Raw genomic sequence first — 18,231 nt, forward strand, 5'->3', positions numbered from 1 at the left:
AATATAGACATGCCACATTTCAAAAGCCATCTTTATATGCACAAAACAAAGATTAACAATGCAATTTATTTGCTAAATCAATAAAGCATAAATTTAAACTTTAAGAATTAAATGCATGTAGCATGACTGAGTCTTCAAAGGTACTTCATATAAAATAGGTCAGATAATATAATTTGAATATTATTTTAAAACACTAGTACTAATGCACAGACAGATGTCAAGGAACAGCGATTGTATGAAACTAGAACACGCACCTCCACATTTTACAGACTTTTAGTCAATTAAAGAGATCATTATAATTCTAAAAGTATTTTAAATTAGCCAAAATTACTTACTTTTATTGAGTAACCATGTCAAAGATAGTCATTGCTGGATACCTAATCACATTTCTATCAGGCTAATCATATGATGTGTACTTTCCTAGGACCACTTCCTTTTTTTAGAATTGTTGTTTAATGAAACAAAGTAAATTTAAGCCAAATCTATAAATTGGTTAAGAAGGATATCAAAAAGTGAAGTCAATGATCCTCTGCTTTCTGACATCAACTGTTTTCAGATGGTCCATGTCTATCTTTAAGGCTATTTTTCGTTTTTTTTTTTTTTCTCTTCTAAGCCGTACACACGTTTCTTAACTAAAAATGAGTGTCAGCTATCAATTAGGTTACTGCTCGTGTTCTCTATTATTTCCCTTTTTAGTATGTAAGCCTAACAACAAGGGTTCATGAACAGACTATGTAGTGAGACAGCATTACGACAAGTTCCTAAGAAGAGGGGAATAAACTATTGCAACTGAAAAGGGCAGCACTGCTGCTGCTGCTGGGGGTGCAGAAAACCTTGCAAGGCAGTTTAAAGCGACACTGCAGTAAGCCATAATACTCCAAGCTCTGTGTAGCTTTCCATTAGCTGCATTTCTATCAAAATCACCTTTAGTTCTAAGGCTGCATAAAATTGCTAATGATTCCACATCAGAGAAAAAAACACAATGTTTATCCCTCCCCAGTTTCTGAGACATTAATATTAAAATATATAGAGAGAGAAAAACATAGCAGCTGAAACATTAACATTCTGTTGTCAATAAAGTATATTTAAATCAGTCAGTCACCAAATTATCTATAGTTGCTACCGCAGCAGTTGTTTCAAATATGTACCTTGACTTAGCTATTTGTTTTTGAACTTTATCCTGAGGACTGCAGTTCACATTCGTTTTCATATTACTTCTTAAAGATAAAATTTCTGCATAATTCAACCCTCTTGCCAAGGTCAAGACCTACCTTTAATGAATGAAGCCAGTCTGAATGGAAAAACACTGGATAATAAATGACTTTGAAAGACAGGCCAGCCAATGTCTAATGTTGGACTAATATGCAGTACCTCTTGATTATCTGCTGGTGTAAGTACTTGTGCAAATTTACAATCCAGTACAGGAAATTTATATCCCCATAGCAATAACCGCTCCGTTTCGTGCAGTAACCCACGCAGTCAACGCAGAAATTCTTAAGGAACAGTTACCTTTGGATTTTCTGTATTTAAAGATCAATAAAATGAGAGTGTGTTTATTTCCCTCTTTCGGGTTTGGTATACGACAAACAGGCGACCACTTTGGCAAGAGCACTTTGACAACTGGAAGGATACAGCGCATGCTCTCCCAAGGAATTATGGGGTTTGAAGTCTTATCTGCATATAGCTTTTCCCTGATGTCTGTGGTGAGAACAAGCGACCTGAAAGGAAGAGTGCTCGAAAAGAAAAAAATACACAAACAAACACACACACTCTCTCTCTCTCTCTCCAGGGAAAAGTGTTGCAGTCTGAATTACTAGCGCTCGGAAAATAAATAACTGTCAGACTGAGCTGGAAGTCAATAATAAAATAAGAGCTCCTAATAGTTTAATTAATTTATAAACCCAGATCAAATAGCTACCTAGTTAGAACAACAATCACTAGCCAAACTATTCTAGCACAATAAATTAATCATAACTTATACCAGCTATAGAAAGATTACAGCTATTAGAAATGAGATTGTGTCATGATTCTTAGCTGAAGAAAATATTAACCTGTCATAGTATCGTTTTTAAAAACATACTCTAAAGCTCATATACAAATAGGGCATGTAATTTTTTTAAACAAATAAAAATTAGCACATAGGCATTAATTTGTGCTATACGAATAGTTTCAGATTTCCAAATTACCACTTTTCAGTTCCTAATTATTGTTAATACCCTGGCAAACCTACAGAGGAAAAAAAAAAAAAAAAGAGTGGAAATTTTACTATTTAACATTCCATCTGCCCTGTACCCTGCAGTTCATTTTAGCTGCCTCCCTTCCAAGACCCACAATCCACATATCTCCAGCCTCTACTTCAGTACACAGCTACACAGCCTGAAAGGAATTCCTCTCATCATTCCTCTCCTCATGATTTGATGATCAATATAGGTCAGGTTGTAGCTTTCAGAATTTAGTTTACAGACATACGTGTTTGTTGTCTTATACATGAATATCTAAGTTTCTGGTTATTCCGGACCAAGCGCTTACACTTGTATGGAAGTTACATAATTGAAATCAGCAGTGTGAAAACATTAACGTTCTATAAAATTGTATGCCGATTGTTCAAAGGACGAAATATACTTTGCTTTACAGATGAAAGAGAGATGACTAAAGCCGAGAAAAAGAAATTAAGGGAGTTGAAAACAGGTTGCTGAAAAACTTATGTCTTTGCTTTCTACAGTCTGTTTATGTTGGACTGTATGGTCTGCCTGCCTTGAATCAATGCTGTAATTAAGAGTTTCTCAACACTTGCTCTGACTTGTTTGTGCTACTCTGAAGCATTAAGGGCCAGGAAAACTGCTTTCTTACAGCAGTTGAGAATTCCTCATTTATTGAAATATCCCAGATAGTACAGGGCTGGCTCTCTTCACTGAATACCGCTCCTTTATGTCCCTTTTTTATTTCTGGATTATTGCTTTTCAGATGATTTCAGGTTGCATGTGGAAGGGACCACAGCCTTGCTATCAGGTTTTTGCAGGTGACAGCTTCACTTTGCAGATTAATTATTAAGATGAGCAGAGGGCTCACTATACATCCAGAAATGGAAAAGCACTTTATAACCAAGAAAGTCAGGGCGTAAAGGCAGGTTTTTTATATTAGTAGCCACTAGAAGAAAAACAATTTTTATTCCTACCAGTTTAACTCTTCAGTAACTGAAAGTTAAAAAGATAATAAGAACAGCTATATCAGAACACGAGAGCTTCATTCAATCTGATATCTGAATTACTTGACCTGGGCAAGTTCCAAAGAAACAAATGTAAGAAAGGCCCAAATGAGCCAAGTTAACTCAATGTATTTTTATTCTCTGAAATACCTCAGTATATTCTTATTTCCTGAAATTCATTATTAAGTAATTTAAGCCTACTATGGGTAACAACCTTTGCTAGTCTTTTTACCAGAAAGTGAACATTTCAACTAGCTTGAAGGTTAAAAGAAAGCATTATGTTATTGAAAAACTGAGTTTTATTATATAAGCATCTTTCTCAGGTTAGATTTGCTTCATTTTAGTTTCACTGAGGGCTCCTTGTCTTTTCATGATGGAGTTAAGTAGATATAAAATGCCTAACTGATCTTGTCATTTATTTTATACATTGCTATCCTAGCAGTTAAAATGGAGTATTGCCTAAAGAGAATAAATACTTTCATATTGCCTGGTTACTTCACTTTGCTGAAAACAGTGAGCAATTCCGGCACACTCAGTGTCATCACATTAAAAGAACTGTATTAAGGAACTGTTACTTCATTATTCAGCCTCTTTTTCAGGCCTTGCTGAAATGATCAGGTAAACATTTAATATTAGCTCCATATTTATTCTTACATTAATTGCTTACAAACTCCTTTATTAAACTTAAATTTGAATAAGTTTGTTACCAAACAATTTAGTATTTTAAAAGATGACCTGTCAACTTATAAATCTGATAGACAAATTCAGGGCTCAATTTTTAAAGTGCTAAATCGCTTATATTATTTTTAGTGGTTTTCATCAAGTTCCATACCTGCCTTCTAAGGGAAAGTTTTATTTAAGTCAAAATAGCTGCCAGCTCCTGTTAGTATCAGTGAGGCTGAGCTCAGTCTAATCTCAGTTAGTAGCAATCATTTTCCTTCACTTGCACTGGCAAAAGGGAGTCTATTCCCAGAAGAGTTGCGTCTAACTGGGCTCAAATGCAGCTACTACCAGGTTTAGACAAGAGAGGACAGAGTGAGACAGTGCAATGAACATCTCGGAGACAGAAAGAAGGAAGAAAGAGCAATCTATTAGGGAATAATATGGGAAGCAATAATTCAAAAATTGCAAAAGCAGCAAGAGGCAACCTGAGCTTTATAGTGGAAGTTGCCAATGCAAAGTAGGAAGAATAAAGAATAAAAAGTGTAAGGAAAAGGAAGAGAAAAAGGGAGGGAAAGTGAATTGAAGTAGGAGATTGTTGGGGAGAATAAAGAAAGCATTTGAGTAGAGCAGCTGCATATCCGGTCTTGCTAGGGGGAAGAGATGAGGATGGAATGACAACTCCTGCTCTGTCAGGCAATGAGGAGGGTTCTCTCCAAGTGTAGACCCAGGTGTTTATCTATGTGTTTTCATATCACACTTTTTTCTGATGATTCTGAGATGAGCAGACAAATTGAGAATGCATACCCCTAGCTGCGCAACAAACCCTGGAACAGTATGGAGGCATAAATCAGCTTTTATATTTCACGATTTTTAAGCTATTTATAGGATGTTTTGAGGTCTGATTTTTTTTATGCTTGAAGGTTGCAAAAAATATGATGTACAAGTCTGCTAGGTGTTTACCATCTGACCTGATATTCAAGTTTTGTCCAGTCTTGTCATCCCTCCCTACATGCCAGTGGTAGAGCAAAGGAGCCTGCTTCCTCAAGACTACTCTTCAGCCTCATATAGTAGCCAAGTAATCCTGGGTTCTGGTTACATTTCTTCAGGTAAGTATTGTTCACAGCCATTATTACTGATCATGACCTCACAGCTTTATCCTAGACAGCAGGCACCTAATATATCCTTCCAACCTCCAAAACAGAAATACAGAAATTACACAAATCACATAACCGTAGGAATAAAGCCAGCCTCCCTGGTTTATGTCCGGTTTGTAACATTTGAGGATAAATATATAAAACCAAAGTATTTGTCTGATCAGTGCTCTGGTCAACAGACAACACACTAATTCCAGACCAAGATTAGAAACCAGGAACTCGGATATCTAATATTCCTCTTCTATCTCACAAACAGCTGTATGACTAATAGGCAAAGTGCGTATTGGGTTCTCTTCCAGGAAGTCATCCATGTATGGTGTATCCAGGCCACCGCATGCCCAAGACTTCTTAGCAGCGCAAGCAAAATTGAATTTTACTGTCCTCAGAGTAGGCACCAAATAAATTTTCTAGGATGTCAGTTTGACGTCTTCTTCCTTTCTCCTTCTGTACATACTTCCAATAAAATACAACTACCTCAACGTAACTACTTCAGCATTTCCGTTTATGGTACTTAGTAATTAAAAAACAAACAACCCACCCCTCCCACACCCAATCCATACATATAGCACAGCTTAAAAGTCCAAATCAAGGTGTGAAAGGATAAATGGAAAATAAGATCTGGGAAGGATAAGCTCAGACCCAAAATAATGGTGGAAGCTTAAAATAACGTACATAAACTCAGGTCTAATGCATTCTTAGTTGAGGGACTCCAACTGTGTAACCAACTTCTACATACATATTATTCTGTAATCTGACAATGCTGCAATACTTTGTTTTTTTACAACCCTTTTTACAACACCTCTCTCCCCAGAGACTCTCAGAGTGATTTTTCCATAGCTTAAGGCATCTGGGTCAGACAATTCAGGATATTCATTAAAGATCAGCTTCCTATTCTACCTTATCTCTACAGCCGTGTATACCCACCAAGCAAATGCTACTTGTCTCAACCAAAAACAGATGCATGTTGATGTGGTTGTCTGCCTGTGGGGCGGGCCTGCTAAACTACCACCTTGTGCAGTAATTGCAGTATAACCAGATTATAATTTATACAAGGTATCAGGGACTTGTTACATGTAACAAAATTCATTACAAGGCCTAGTTATTAAAAAAATATGTATATAAATCATACAACCTGAAAAGGAAAGGCCACAGTGGATCTTTACTAACCAAGCTTCCCAAGAATCTGGAATGTTTTAACTGTCTTTGGAAAGCATGACATCATCCTTTGCTGGGGGAACATGACATAACGCAGAACCTTTACATACAAGCAAATCAGCTACGCTTGGACTGAGAGGAGTGGAAGAGAGGCATCGCGCACCCGTGGTGGAGATGGAGGGACATAACTTTTCTCCAGGCACCATCTGCCTCTTTGTTCTCTAAACGCTTTTCAGATTATAAATTCCCAGTTTCTTAGGCTGTGATGCCGTATGTCAACTTTAGAACATAAGACAGATTTTAAAAGCACTTCAGAAGCTCTCCCCCGCCCCCCATTAGGAAGCACGCCTACAAACTGAAGTAACGAGTTACGGTTACCACCACGCTACCGCCCTGCCCCTCACCCCGCTCACTCCCAGAGGGGGCTCAGAGGCTGCCGGGCCTTCCCCAAGTGCCAAGGGCCACTTTACAAGAGGGCGTTTTACCTCGTCACTGCCAACACACCCACAGAAACGGGCTCATTTCCCTCCCATTGCGCCAGCCCCCGCCCTCCTCGCCAGCCCAGCCGGGGTGACCAGGCACCTGCAGGGGCCCCTTCGCCCCGGGGCTGGCCCGAGGGCCGCCGCCTGCACCTGCCGGCTGGGCGAGGCCGAGGCGGGCGGCGGCGGCGCTGCCTCCCCTCACGCGCCGGGGGGGGGGGGAGGGGCCGCGCAGGGCAACGGCCGCGCCGCGAGGCGGCGGGCGGAGGCGCGAGGGCGCTTCCCTCTCCAACGCCCACCCCGCGCGGCCCCCGGAGGAGCGGAGCGGAGCGGGCCGGGGGCACCTTCCCCCTCCCGCTCCCCTCACACGACCGCGGCCGCCCTGTCGCCACGTCCCCTACCTGCCCCGCGCGCGCGGTGCCGGCAGCGGCTACTCAGCGGCGGCAGCGAGGAGAGGCATAGGGAGGGCCGGGGAGCGCGACAGCAGGAGAGGAAAACGGGGGAGGGGGGCGCGCCCCAAGGGACCTTTAAATCTCCCGGAGGCGCCAGGACTACATTTCCCAGCGTGCTGCGGGCGCCGCGGCTTGTGCTCTGGCGCAGGCGCACCGGGGCGAGTGGGGGCGCGGAGGGGCGGGAGGTGTCGCGGCCGCCGCTTAGCTCTTACCTCACAGAGGAGTCGCCGCCTCCCCTCACGGCGGCGACGGCGGCCCAAGCTGAGAGCAGCTGCGCGCAGCCCAGCCCAGCCCCGTCCCGTCCCGTCCCGCCTGGGCGACCGGCCCCGCGCACGCCTCGTCCCCGCCTGCCGAGGGAGGGGCGGCCGCGGGAAGGCGGCTGCGCTGCGCAACGCACCGCCGCGCTGCCCTGCCCTGCCCCCTCCGCGCGCGCCCCTGCGGCCCCCCCCTCCCCTCCCCCGTTGTCAGGCGCCGGCCCGCGGCTCGGCCCGCACCTCCCCGCGCCGCGGAAGCGCGGCCTCGCGGCAGCCATGTCCGAGCAGACGGGCTTGGCCCTGCCGCAGACCATGGACAGGTACGGGGCAGCGCCGGGCCGGACACAGCGGGGAAGGAGCCTTCGCGGCTCCCGGCGGGGTGGTTGCCGTGGGGCTGGGGGAGGCGGGCGGCGGCGTGTTTCGGTGCGCCGCTTCGGGCCGCGGCCGTTGGCGGGCGGCCCAGGCACGGTGGCGACGGAGAAGGGCCTGGGCCCGGACCGCGCGTCTGGTTTCACTTTTCGGCTTCGGGAAACTTTGGTGATCCGGGCGAAGCGGTGTGAGCTCGGGCATAAAGCAGTGCAACGTGGAGCCGGGCACCGCTGTCCTCCCCCGGGTGGTGGTTTGAGTGGGAAGGGTTTCCTTCGGAAGCGTTTGGGTGGGAGGAGGTGTGTCTAGGTTGAAGCGGCTTTTTTGGAAGGGTGGTGAAGGGGCGCTAAAGGCTGTACAGCTCCTGGGGGTATAGGAGATGTTGTAGGTATAGACAGCGTTGAGATGCACGTAGGGTAAGACAGCAAAAGAGAAGGTAAGATTAACTGGCCTTGTGTATTCTGCTGTTGTTTTGTGTAAAAGCGCCTTTTGGAGCACAGCTTTAAAAAAAAAAAGTACAGACTCTTAAGATAAACTAATATGACTTAAATCTAGGTGAGGACTGATGTTTAGCTACTCTTAAGATGTCTTTACTACACATACTTATTGCTTATGCTTTTATTTGAATATGTGGCACTTTCACTCTATTCTACTGAGGGTTGAAGATTCCCAGTGTACAGTTTTGAGTCATCCAGGAAGCCCTGCAAGTCTAACCCTATAAACAGCAAATAGGAGTTGATGGCATGTTATTGCAGGAGGTATGATAGACTGGTATTTCAGAAGGTGGAGACCCAACAGGAATGAAATCTCTATTGATGAACCTGCCAAGCTTTCATCATAAGGAAGCAAAAAAAATCCCAGTGTTTTTCTTCTTTCTAGGTCACCTCTAAGGAAAGAGGATTTAGTGAAATACAGACTATCATCAGGCAAGTGATGGAAGTGTAAACTATGTGAGGCAGGGACAGAGCTGTGTACAGCCTTGAAGGTGAGGATGAGGAATTTCAGTTTAATGTAGATAGAGGATAAAAGTAAGTTGGCGGGGGGAGGGAGAGAGAGAAAGTTGATTGTCTATATTTTAGAAAAACTAGAGTAGCATGAGGAAAAACTGGATGATTTAGGTTATAATCTAGACTGATGCCTGTCAAGGAGGCTAGCAGTCAGGAGACTAAATGTCTTTGCAGGATTTGAATGGTTTTTGGAGATACTGTCAGGAAAGTATTCAGTTTGGCATATTTCCTGTGAATGTAGGGAATAAAGGGGATGGGATTTAAGAAAAATAAAAAGTGGGAAGAAGATGGTAGAATCATTTTGTAGGAAGTAAAAAAAAAAAAAATTCTTGAAAAAGATCAGGAAGAGTGTTGCTGAATCAACTTCTCTGCAACTAAAATTTTCATCTTCCTCTGAAGTGTTGTACTCTTGATGATATGCGATTTCTAGGTTTTAGAGGCCTGGGAAATGGCAATATTCTGAGTGGGTGTCCCACTGTTTATGATTATAGTATCATATCATGAAGTCCTAGTTTAGCCTGTTGGGAACTGTGAGGTAGTATTCATAATGCGTTGTGAACAGCAAGTTGATGCAACATAGTTGACACGAATTAATAAAATAGAAGCCTTTCGCTGATGCTTGCTTGCATCAGCATTTGGGACTGTGACATGCAGGAGACCGCAAAAATATAATATTTTCCATGATATTTTTGATGCTTTTTTGACTTTACGCTTTAAAAGTGTCTTTTTCTTTTTTTGTGTGTATGGTTTTCTTTCTATCCTCAAAGAGGTTCTAGAGCATTGCCTATACCAGAAAAAGTACCGTTATTGACACTATTGCAACAAATTGTATTAAAAATTATTAAAACCAAGTGTCACATTGGAAATAGTTAAAGAACAAGGTCGTGACAGACTTAGAATGAATAGTTAATAAAAAAGTGAAACTTTTTAAGTAGTCACCAAACCAGTTTACCGCTCTTTAATTCTTAGGCCAAGTGGGTATGTGGGTTTTGATGTGTATTTAATATTCTTAATCCTTTCTTTCAGCTCTGTGAAACTGCAGTGCATATACCTGGCCCTTTTCAAAGACACTTTCCAGTAAACTTAGAATAACAGATTGGATAATATACAGCAATTGAAAGCATACCTGACTTCCTGGGCAACAAGGACAGTAGAGGAAAAAGTTTTAGATAAGAGTTTTAAGCATGAAAGAAGGTGTGAAAAGAAAGACTGGAGCTTTTGTATAAGAATTTGTTGGGCTCAGTTTAAGAGACTTTAGCAGCAATAGTGTGGGAAGCAGTGAACAGAGCAGTAAGAAGGAGCCAGCTATTAAGGATTTGAATTCAGAATACAGTACAATACTGTATTCTGTACAGGCTGAGGCCTCTAAAAAGAGTCAGTGCAAGTTTTTTTTTTTTTTTTTCTGTTACCCTTTGGGTTTAGGGGAGAGGGATTACATTACTAGAAAGCAATTTTCATTCGTTTGGTATTTCTCAAAATCACATATAACTACTTTCATGTTGTACTTAGTGATCATCAAGATAAACCTTCAACATTTCCCATTAAGGGGCATAGCCTGCGGAAGGATCCTCTGTAAAGCTACTGAGAGGTTTGCAGTGCCTCTTTCTCCACCCAGTTATCTTTATTGCTAATGACAGGTTGATGTTTTCCTGAGTAGGAAAAAAAAATATGCAAAAGCTTAAAAGCAGCTGTTAGTGGATTATAATTTCACACAAACCACATACTGTTAAATCAGATTCATATCTCTGTGCAAGATGCACAAAACAGCATTTCAGTGAATAGGACTTTTTTTTAAACCAAGATTTAAGTCATTAGGAGGAAAAAAAAATAAGATTGTATTTTCTTTCTTAGTATCTAGGTGGTAACACAGAGTTGTGATTTCCTGTTGTATCAAGAGTGAGGTGTTGCTGCAGATCTGAATGTATGCGGAGTTTTGTATGCAAGAGTTGGAGTTCTCCTACCAAATTCTTTATCTATTTGTCCAAGAGAACTTCTGACTTCTCTTGACTCTTAGATTGTACGTGTGTATGACTTCTATTTTTTTTTAATAAAGCAGTTTGGATTTCTCCAGTGTAAGGGGTATCTCGATAGCACTTCAAAATTGTTGCCTAGGATTCATCATTCTTTCATATCTCTTGTGCTCTCTCTTGCTTTATTTTTACTAAACAATTTCAGTCTGGAAGCAAACAACACATTATTAACAAAGGGTTAATAGCTGTTAAGGTGGGCCTGTCAAAAGAACTGAGTTTCTTACTTGAAATATCTAGCTAGTGATTTTATACTTATCTGAAAGATGGGCTACAGCATAAATACAAGAGGCGTAAGTAGACATCACCATCAAGTTGCACCACTTTCTGGAGTTCTGTGGCCTGCAGTATTTAGGCAACTAATCTAGATGATTATCATCATCCTTTCTGGCTTCAAAACTGAGATTTCCATCCCTCTGTAACCTTCTCTTCTAGCTCACGTTTTAAATAACGGGCTAAGATAATACCCTTAAAACACTGACTTATTCTGCATGCAGAGTTCTTTGAAAAAAGACCATACTCCTGGAAAAGTGCGTGCACTTGAAGGCAGTGTTTTTTGGTCTGTGTACATAGTGAACTTTTGTTGTTTTAATCCCTTTATTCATAGGGGTTTAATGCATAAGTTATAGAATGATAGGAATTTCCATTAGAAATTGAAATTGTTTGGTGGATGTTTTTGTCTATCGTTAATATAAAAAATTACTTTTTTTTTTATGTTTTATTTAAATTTAATTACCAAATTACATGAAAATGTCTTTGGAATTATAGCTATTACTCTGTATTGAGTGCACAGAGGGAACATGACCTGAAAGCTGGTTCTAGTGAATTTGACAAATTTGAATAGGCAGTATGTATGATATACCCATTTTTATTGCACAAGCAATTGTGTCTTTTGTTCAGAAAATACCCAGAAATATTACACTGTGAATGCTATTCAATGTTTGAATTTTTACAGTGAAACTATTGTGCCTAGTATGCCAACACCACGGCCTGAATCCTCCTTGCGTTTTCAAATATAATTTAGAAAATACAGAAAAATCTGCCCATTCTAGACTGCTCTTTTCATGTTTCCTATTCAGTTAGTCCTGTAAGTTTTCCACCTCTCAATGCTGTTTGATAACAGTTCTTCCAACTGACCGCTTCTAAGTGTTCTTCCAGCCATGCCCCATGATGCCCCTGTCATAACCAATGTTCTGCCTCCATTCTTGGTGCACGCTTCACATATTTTCATTCTGTGTAACTTTGAAGTTAAGATGAAGTTAAGCAGCTGTTGGTGCTCTATTGGATTAAAAACTTAATCCTTGCAAATACTTAAGTAAGTGATACAAGAAAAATATTGTCAAATGCAATTTGACTTTTCTGTTTTTGCAGTCATATTTTTAAGCAAAAATAGTGCTTACGTTCACGTGTGGGGTTTTTTTTGTTTGTTTGTTTTTTGCTATAGGTGCATCTTAGCAGTTTGCTAGTTTATAGTTCTCTGTAATAGCTTGCATGTTATTGCCGGGGCCTCAGTTGGTTATGATCCTGTACCACTAAGCCTTTTTACAGACGCTTGAGTTGGGAATTGCCAGAACTGCTGTTAGTTACTGTTTTCTCATATTCATTTTGATAACTGTTAATCTTTATGATGCTGTGCAGGCTTCTTTGTGTTTTGGTTGAGCTGTTGCTTTTTGAAGTGACAACTTTCATGAAAAGTGCATGTTTAATAACGTACCTAAATGAAGACTGGCAAGACCATTCTGTCAGCCTGTAGTTTGTGTTTTAGCTGAAAGTGCTACATATTGATATAAAACCCAGACAATGTAAATATTTGATTAATATAATAATATCCTGGAAGCTGTCAGTGTTTTTTTGTTTTAAGATCATTACATTTATGATAAATGTGTCATCTGATGGTTTCTGATTTATTTTCTTACTCCTATATAAAGACAAACAACCCCCCTGCCCTTCTTAAAAATAAAATAAAATAATAGTTGTTAGCTGAACAGAACACAATCATTTTCACCTTCTGTTATTTTAGTATTCAAAGATGTTAGTCAAACGTGATAATCTGTTGCAGGTTTGTATAGGTGCATGCTGCAAGAATCAGTATAGTAGTAATTTTAGTATGGCTTAACTTTCAAATTAATATGCGTCCTCCTGTGAATGGATAGGAGATGGTTCAACCATGGTTGATACACAACTGTCTTCAACAGAAAGTAGAACCCATCATATGGCTCTTTTGTCCTCTCCTCTTGCCCTTTACTTTTTTAAAGGAGGCAATTCAGTTGAAATTTGCAGGTAGACTTAAAAAAAAAAAAAAATTAAATAAGTTTAGAACTGCAATTTGTTTAAGAAATTACTTATACTTTCTAGAGGAGAATACTGTTGCAGCTAAGCTTCCTCTTTGCCAGATCACTGATTTGTCAGAAAGATACTAGTGATGAGATCCAGAAGCTGAAGAAATCAAATTCATGTTTTTTTTCAGTTTTTGGAGCTGTGATTTGATTCTATGATTATTATTTTGACTACATATGCAGTGGTTTTGTGCATCACTTTCAGTTGCTCAATTTTATTGCAGTTAGCATCTGTATTATTGTTTATGTTGATATGAATCTTTTCCTTTACCTTTTCTGAAGTGTAGGCACTGATTTGGACCAAAGTCATCGTTTAGGATTAAAACCTTGATGCTGCAACCCTAGTGATGTAATTAGTGCAGTGTGGCAGAACTTTTGGTGTAAAGAGAAGTACAGGATTTGTGCAGTATTTTTACTCTTTTTTTTTCCCCCCAAACTGTTTACTGTCTCTGCAGTTCTTCGTTCTGTTTGTTCTACTTGTGCTGATCAAGCACGTCTCCCTTCATTGCCGTGCCCCAAGGAATTGATTGATTTATTTCCACGCAGTGCAAACAGCTTAACAGAGTTTAAGATTATTGTTGGAAGAGGACTTTCCCTGGCTTCTGGTTGAAGTCCATAAGCAACTAGAAGTATCTAACTTTTTGTTGTGCCTAAAGAGTAGGATCTGCATGCTTAAAAAGAAGTGTCCACATCCAGAGAGGATAAGCTGTGCTGGGTTCGTTTTGGCCAGAAAGGAAATGGGCTTCCACTGCAACTGATAGGAAACTGTAGTTGATACAGGGAGGAAACAAGCAAGGCTGTCTCCATCTTGGACTAGGTTACTTGTTGGGCAGGCAAGCTATTGCCACCCTTTGTTCTTGATACTCTCCTTTCCTGCTGCAGTTTTAACTTCTCTACCAATTGTTTTGTTTCTTGCTTAGAGAAGTCTCATGTAAACAATACATTGTGACATTGATTACTTAATAAAAAAGTTATATTTGAAGAAATTACCCATATACATCTTAAAAAGCAAGGACATAACTGGTTAAAAGAACTTTCTGTTGGTATACATGCGTTACATAGACCAGCCTTGAAGTGAGACTGAGATTTTATTGTAAAACTGGCACAAATCCTTTTATAGTCTTATTTTCAAGCCTTTATCTGCAAATATCATAGAATGGATTTGAAGAATGAAAATTCAAAACAGCAGTGATTTTCTAATAGGTTGACACTTTCATTATTGCTTAATTCTAGCTACGTCCCTTGTTATTCAACTTCCCTATACACCAAAGGTTGTGCATAGATTGAGTTTTTCATGTGGCTTATTGGTAAAAATGATTAATAAAGACTAGTAGTAGATCTGTAGAATGCCTGTTGCCCATCTGTTACATAAAATTATCAGCATGATATTTCTAAAATATGTTAACCTTTTGACTTTTATATGCATTATATTTCCATCTTTGACATCAACTTTCATATGCTTAGGAACAAACTTGCATGCTTTAAATTTAGTTGTTGCTTAACTGTTAACTTCTTCCCGCAGACAGTAGGCAATTTACCTTCCTATTTAAGTATGGGAAAACTCCTGAGAGGCTATTTATCTTTTTGTGCTAAAAATCTTAGTATTTTACATGTGTTACCAAAGCATTCAACTATTATTCAAGTCCTATATCTGCTTTATATATACATAAAAAGCTATACTGTTTATTGAAGTCTTTATGAAAGTGCTTAGACCTCCATATTAGTGTTTAGCTGTGATTGTTTCCTTTGGCAAGGTGTCTTCACAGTGCTTGCCAAAGGTCCAGCTTTTGACAATCAATGTCAATGTATTCAATAATCTGAAAATTGCATATAATAATTTACAGGAAAAGATCAGTTAAAAGGTTTGAGTATTAATTTTGGAAGAGAAGAGAGCGAATTTAGTTTTTTCTTCTATATAAGTAAGACTTAAAGTAATGTGAATATGCCAGCTGTGTAGGACTTGCTTGCTTGGTGCTTCTGGTGTCTTAACCTGCTTGAGATTTACTCTAGGGCAGAGTGGGTGGGGAATTCCTTGCTGCATGCAAGTGATACAACTTTTCCAGCAGCAGAACTAGGTGGACACAAGTTTCTCATAGGATGCAATACCTTATCTTTATCAAAACAATACATGACTTGTTCCTTTTTTACAGGCATTTGTGTTTTCCCACAAATTGCAAATCTATCTTCAGTGCAGAAGAACAAGAGACTCAATCCAAAGTGGTTAAGTTCTTTTAAGTAAACCTGCTTCTGGTTAATCTTTCTATTTGAAACTGTAATTAAGGATACACAAGATGGTCAAGAGGCTAGAGCATGTGACTTTCTAGAGGAGGTTGAAGGGAACTGGGCTCCTTTAGCCTGAGGAAGAAATGGCTTTAGGACACCTAGTAGCAGCCTCTAATGCCTTATGAGGAGGTTGTTGAGAAGACAGAGCCTAGCTGTTCATGGAGGTTCCTGGCAGGATGAAGAGAAATGATAGTCGTAAATTTAAGGAGAGAAGGTTTCAACTTTATATGGGGTGTGGGGAGGAGGAGAGAGGGGTCACTACAAGGACAGTCAAGCATTGGAATAGGATGCCTGGAGGCATCTGTGGAACATCTGTCCATTGAGGTTTTCAGGACCCATCTGGAGAAAGCTCAGACAATCTGGTCCGAATTCAGTGTTGTCCCTGCCTTAGGCAGGAGGTCTGACTAGAGACCCCCTGTAGTCCCTTCCAACCTGAATGGTTCTGGGATACAAGGTCTAGATGCAGCCCCAGTTTAAACAGGGAGACAACACAGTTTTAAGATGCCAGTTGCATTGCATGACATGAGCATGCTGTATTGGGAGTGCCAATACAGCATGTACAGTCCACTAAAATCTTCCAGCAAATCAGCACTTTTTTCAGAGTCTATTCTGGACTCCATAACTAAAAATAAGATAACTTTTTCTCTAGTTGGATTAGGATCTCGGCTTTTACTTTTTGCTCAAAGATCTTGCTCTATTCTACTATTTTAATGCTAATATGAGCGCTTAGTGTTAGTAGCTTTCTATCTGTTCAGCCAAAGTGCTTAGACTCAGGGCTTTGGTACCAGTCTTCTGGGGCAAGGATTATGTACCCCCCTGCATTACATTAATATAGGATAAGAAAAATTCCAAGTAAAAACACCATTCTTACGTGCCAGTTAAAAAAAACTTTGTCCTGAATTTGTATTGAATCTGGAAGTAGCTGTTCGTTTGTTTAAAGTTTTAAATCCTAATTATCTTAACTATCTAAGATTAAAAACAAATATTAAACTGGTCTGCTGTAACAGCTTCCCTATAATAAATAAATACCAATTTATATCCAGTTGATTTAAGGACTAACCATGGGATCTTAGTATATGCTTATGTTTGTAGGAAACAACTTTTCAAGTGCACCAACTTTTTGGATAAGGATGGTTAGCATTTCAGAGCTTTTAGGTGACTGATTGCTGATGACCGTTATGGACTGTTCAGTGTTTTCAGTTTGTGTATCTGTGCCTGATTCTCCCTTTGGGCTTGCATTTCTTTTTCAAGATGTATATATTTACAAGGAAACATTAATGTAGTGTGAAGGTAGAGAATAAGAGTTAGTGCAGATAAAACAATCTGGCCTTTAGTGATTTCTCCTGTTACAAATGGCTGCTCCTGGGATCTGAATACTTTGATTAGAAGTGGATATTTTATATTGGACTAAAATGTGCCAACATGAGTTAGCCTTCTGTGAAGGATATAATTACAGAAAGCCATGTGCTGAGTGCTTGTGATTGTTCTACTGATGAGTCATGCAGAGTCCGTTCTGCTTGGTGCAGAGGAGAGTTAATGTTATGATCAGACATCTTGGAGTTCTGTTCACATTTATACGGACTGCAGACTTCGTAATTTTCGCTGCCTGCCAAATTTGGGTGGTTGTTTTTGTTGCTCTTTAGCTATTAATGTCCTAACACTATCTTTTCTTGGCATTTAGAAAAAAACTTTAAACATTGAAGCTTTTTACAGTGTTTATTTTGGTGTATCTGGAATCGTTTGGTTCTTTTAATTCTGAAAATATCAGAATATAAGATGACTGACTTCTGTAGAGCTGTTTTTGCTTTGCTCTTTCCTATTTTAAATTCTGTAACAAAAATAGAAGTTACAAACTGAGAATCAACTTGAAGAATAGTCTCTATTATGTAAACTCTGAGTTCAAAGCAATTTGCTTGCTTTGGACTCTTCCTGCTAATTCCTGCAGCTTTAGGACTGCACTTCCTATTTTTCTCCTCCTTTGCCTTGGAAGAACAGACAAATCGCTTACCCTATATGGTCAGTTTAACCGTGAAACTCAGTAGGTACACGTACAAAAAAGTTGAACACTTGTTTCCTGATTATATTACCCACGTGCTAAGAATGGACTGGAAAGCAAGTAGCCTTAAGTTTGGTTTCTAAACTAGTTAAGTTAGTGTTAATGTATTGACTTTTAAATATATCCTGCCTGAAGAATAATTTGTGTTTTTACATTACCTTTGTGATACTGAAGAATTGCTTGCAGGAGTTTGAATTCGCATAATGGACTCTCTGTGAATGGAATTTAACTCCTTAATTTCTTGGCTTTTATCTTTTGCTTGTCACAGGAGCAGTTTAATGTCAAGGTAGTTACAGTTTTAGACATGTCAAAGTTGCTTTGTAATGTACACCACAAATACCAATATCGGTATTTTTCTGATGCAGCTCCCTTCCCTTCCCTTCCCTTCCCTCCCAAATATAAATTAAAATATTTTACAGGAGTTTAGTGCTTGTTCAATGGAAACTTTTTTTTAAAGACTGGCAGTTGTAATTAACATTCCAGTTTAAACCAGCAGACTAAAAGTATTTTGATATTGAAAACATAAGTATGGTTAGTGCTTGATTAAGGAAGCTTCTGTTATGGAAACTTAAATCCTCCACAGGAGATGTGAAATACTTCGGTGTTTGTTATCCCTTGGCTCAGCATTTGAAGGAATAAAGGTTATAGTTAAATGCCTTTACGTTAACCTGACACTTGCTTTGACTTACGGATCATCATCTTGGTTATTAGGGGGGAAAAATGGATATAGTTACTGCTAATCAAATGGCACAGCTAACAACAGAATTCTGACACAGCAATGAAGCAGCTGTGCA

The 18,231-nt window shown here is 39.8% G+C and overlaps 2 protein-coding genes across 5 annotated transcripts in view; one reads left to right on the plus strand and one right to left on the minus strand.

Annotated features, from left to right (window-relative positions):
* Nucleotides 1-7,441, minus strand: part of CPEB3 (cytoplasmic polyadenylation element binding protein 3) — a 99,621-nt gene extending 92,180 nt beyond the window's left edge. The window contains exon 1 of one of the 4 annotated variants that reach the window (XM_068950024.1): nucleotides 7,321-7,441. The gene's annotated coding sequence lies outside the window, so the exon portion shown is untranslated. Of the gene's footprint in view, nucleotides 1-1,271; nucleotides 1,413-7,057; nucleotides 7,244-7,320 lie in introns of those variants that run through there. The other 3 variants (XM_068950025.1, XM_068950027.1, XM_009677777.2) reach the window with 3 other exon arrangements.
* Nucleotides 7,356-18,231, plus strand: part of MARCHF5 (membrane associated ring-CH-type finger 5) — a 35,886-nt gene continuing 25,010 nt past the window's right edge. The window contains exon 1 of the mRNA XM_068950030.1: nucleotides 7,356-7,682. Within this exon, the coding sequence (XP_068806131.1) occupies nucleotides 7,639-7,682 (44 nt within the window). The 5' untranslated portion in view covers nucleotides 7,356-7,638. The remainder of the gene's footprint in view (nucleotides 7,683-18,231) is intronic.

The sequence above is a fragment of the Struthio camelus genome, chromosome 7, assembly GCF_040807025.1.
Source record: "Struthio camelus isolate bStrCam1 chromosome 7, bStrCam1.hap1, whole genome shotgun sequence".
Classification (NCBI taxonomy): Eukaryota; Metazoa; Chordata; class Aves; order Struthioniformes; family Struthionidae; genus Struthio; species Struthio camelus.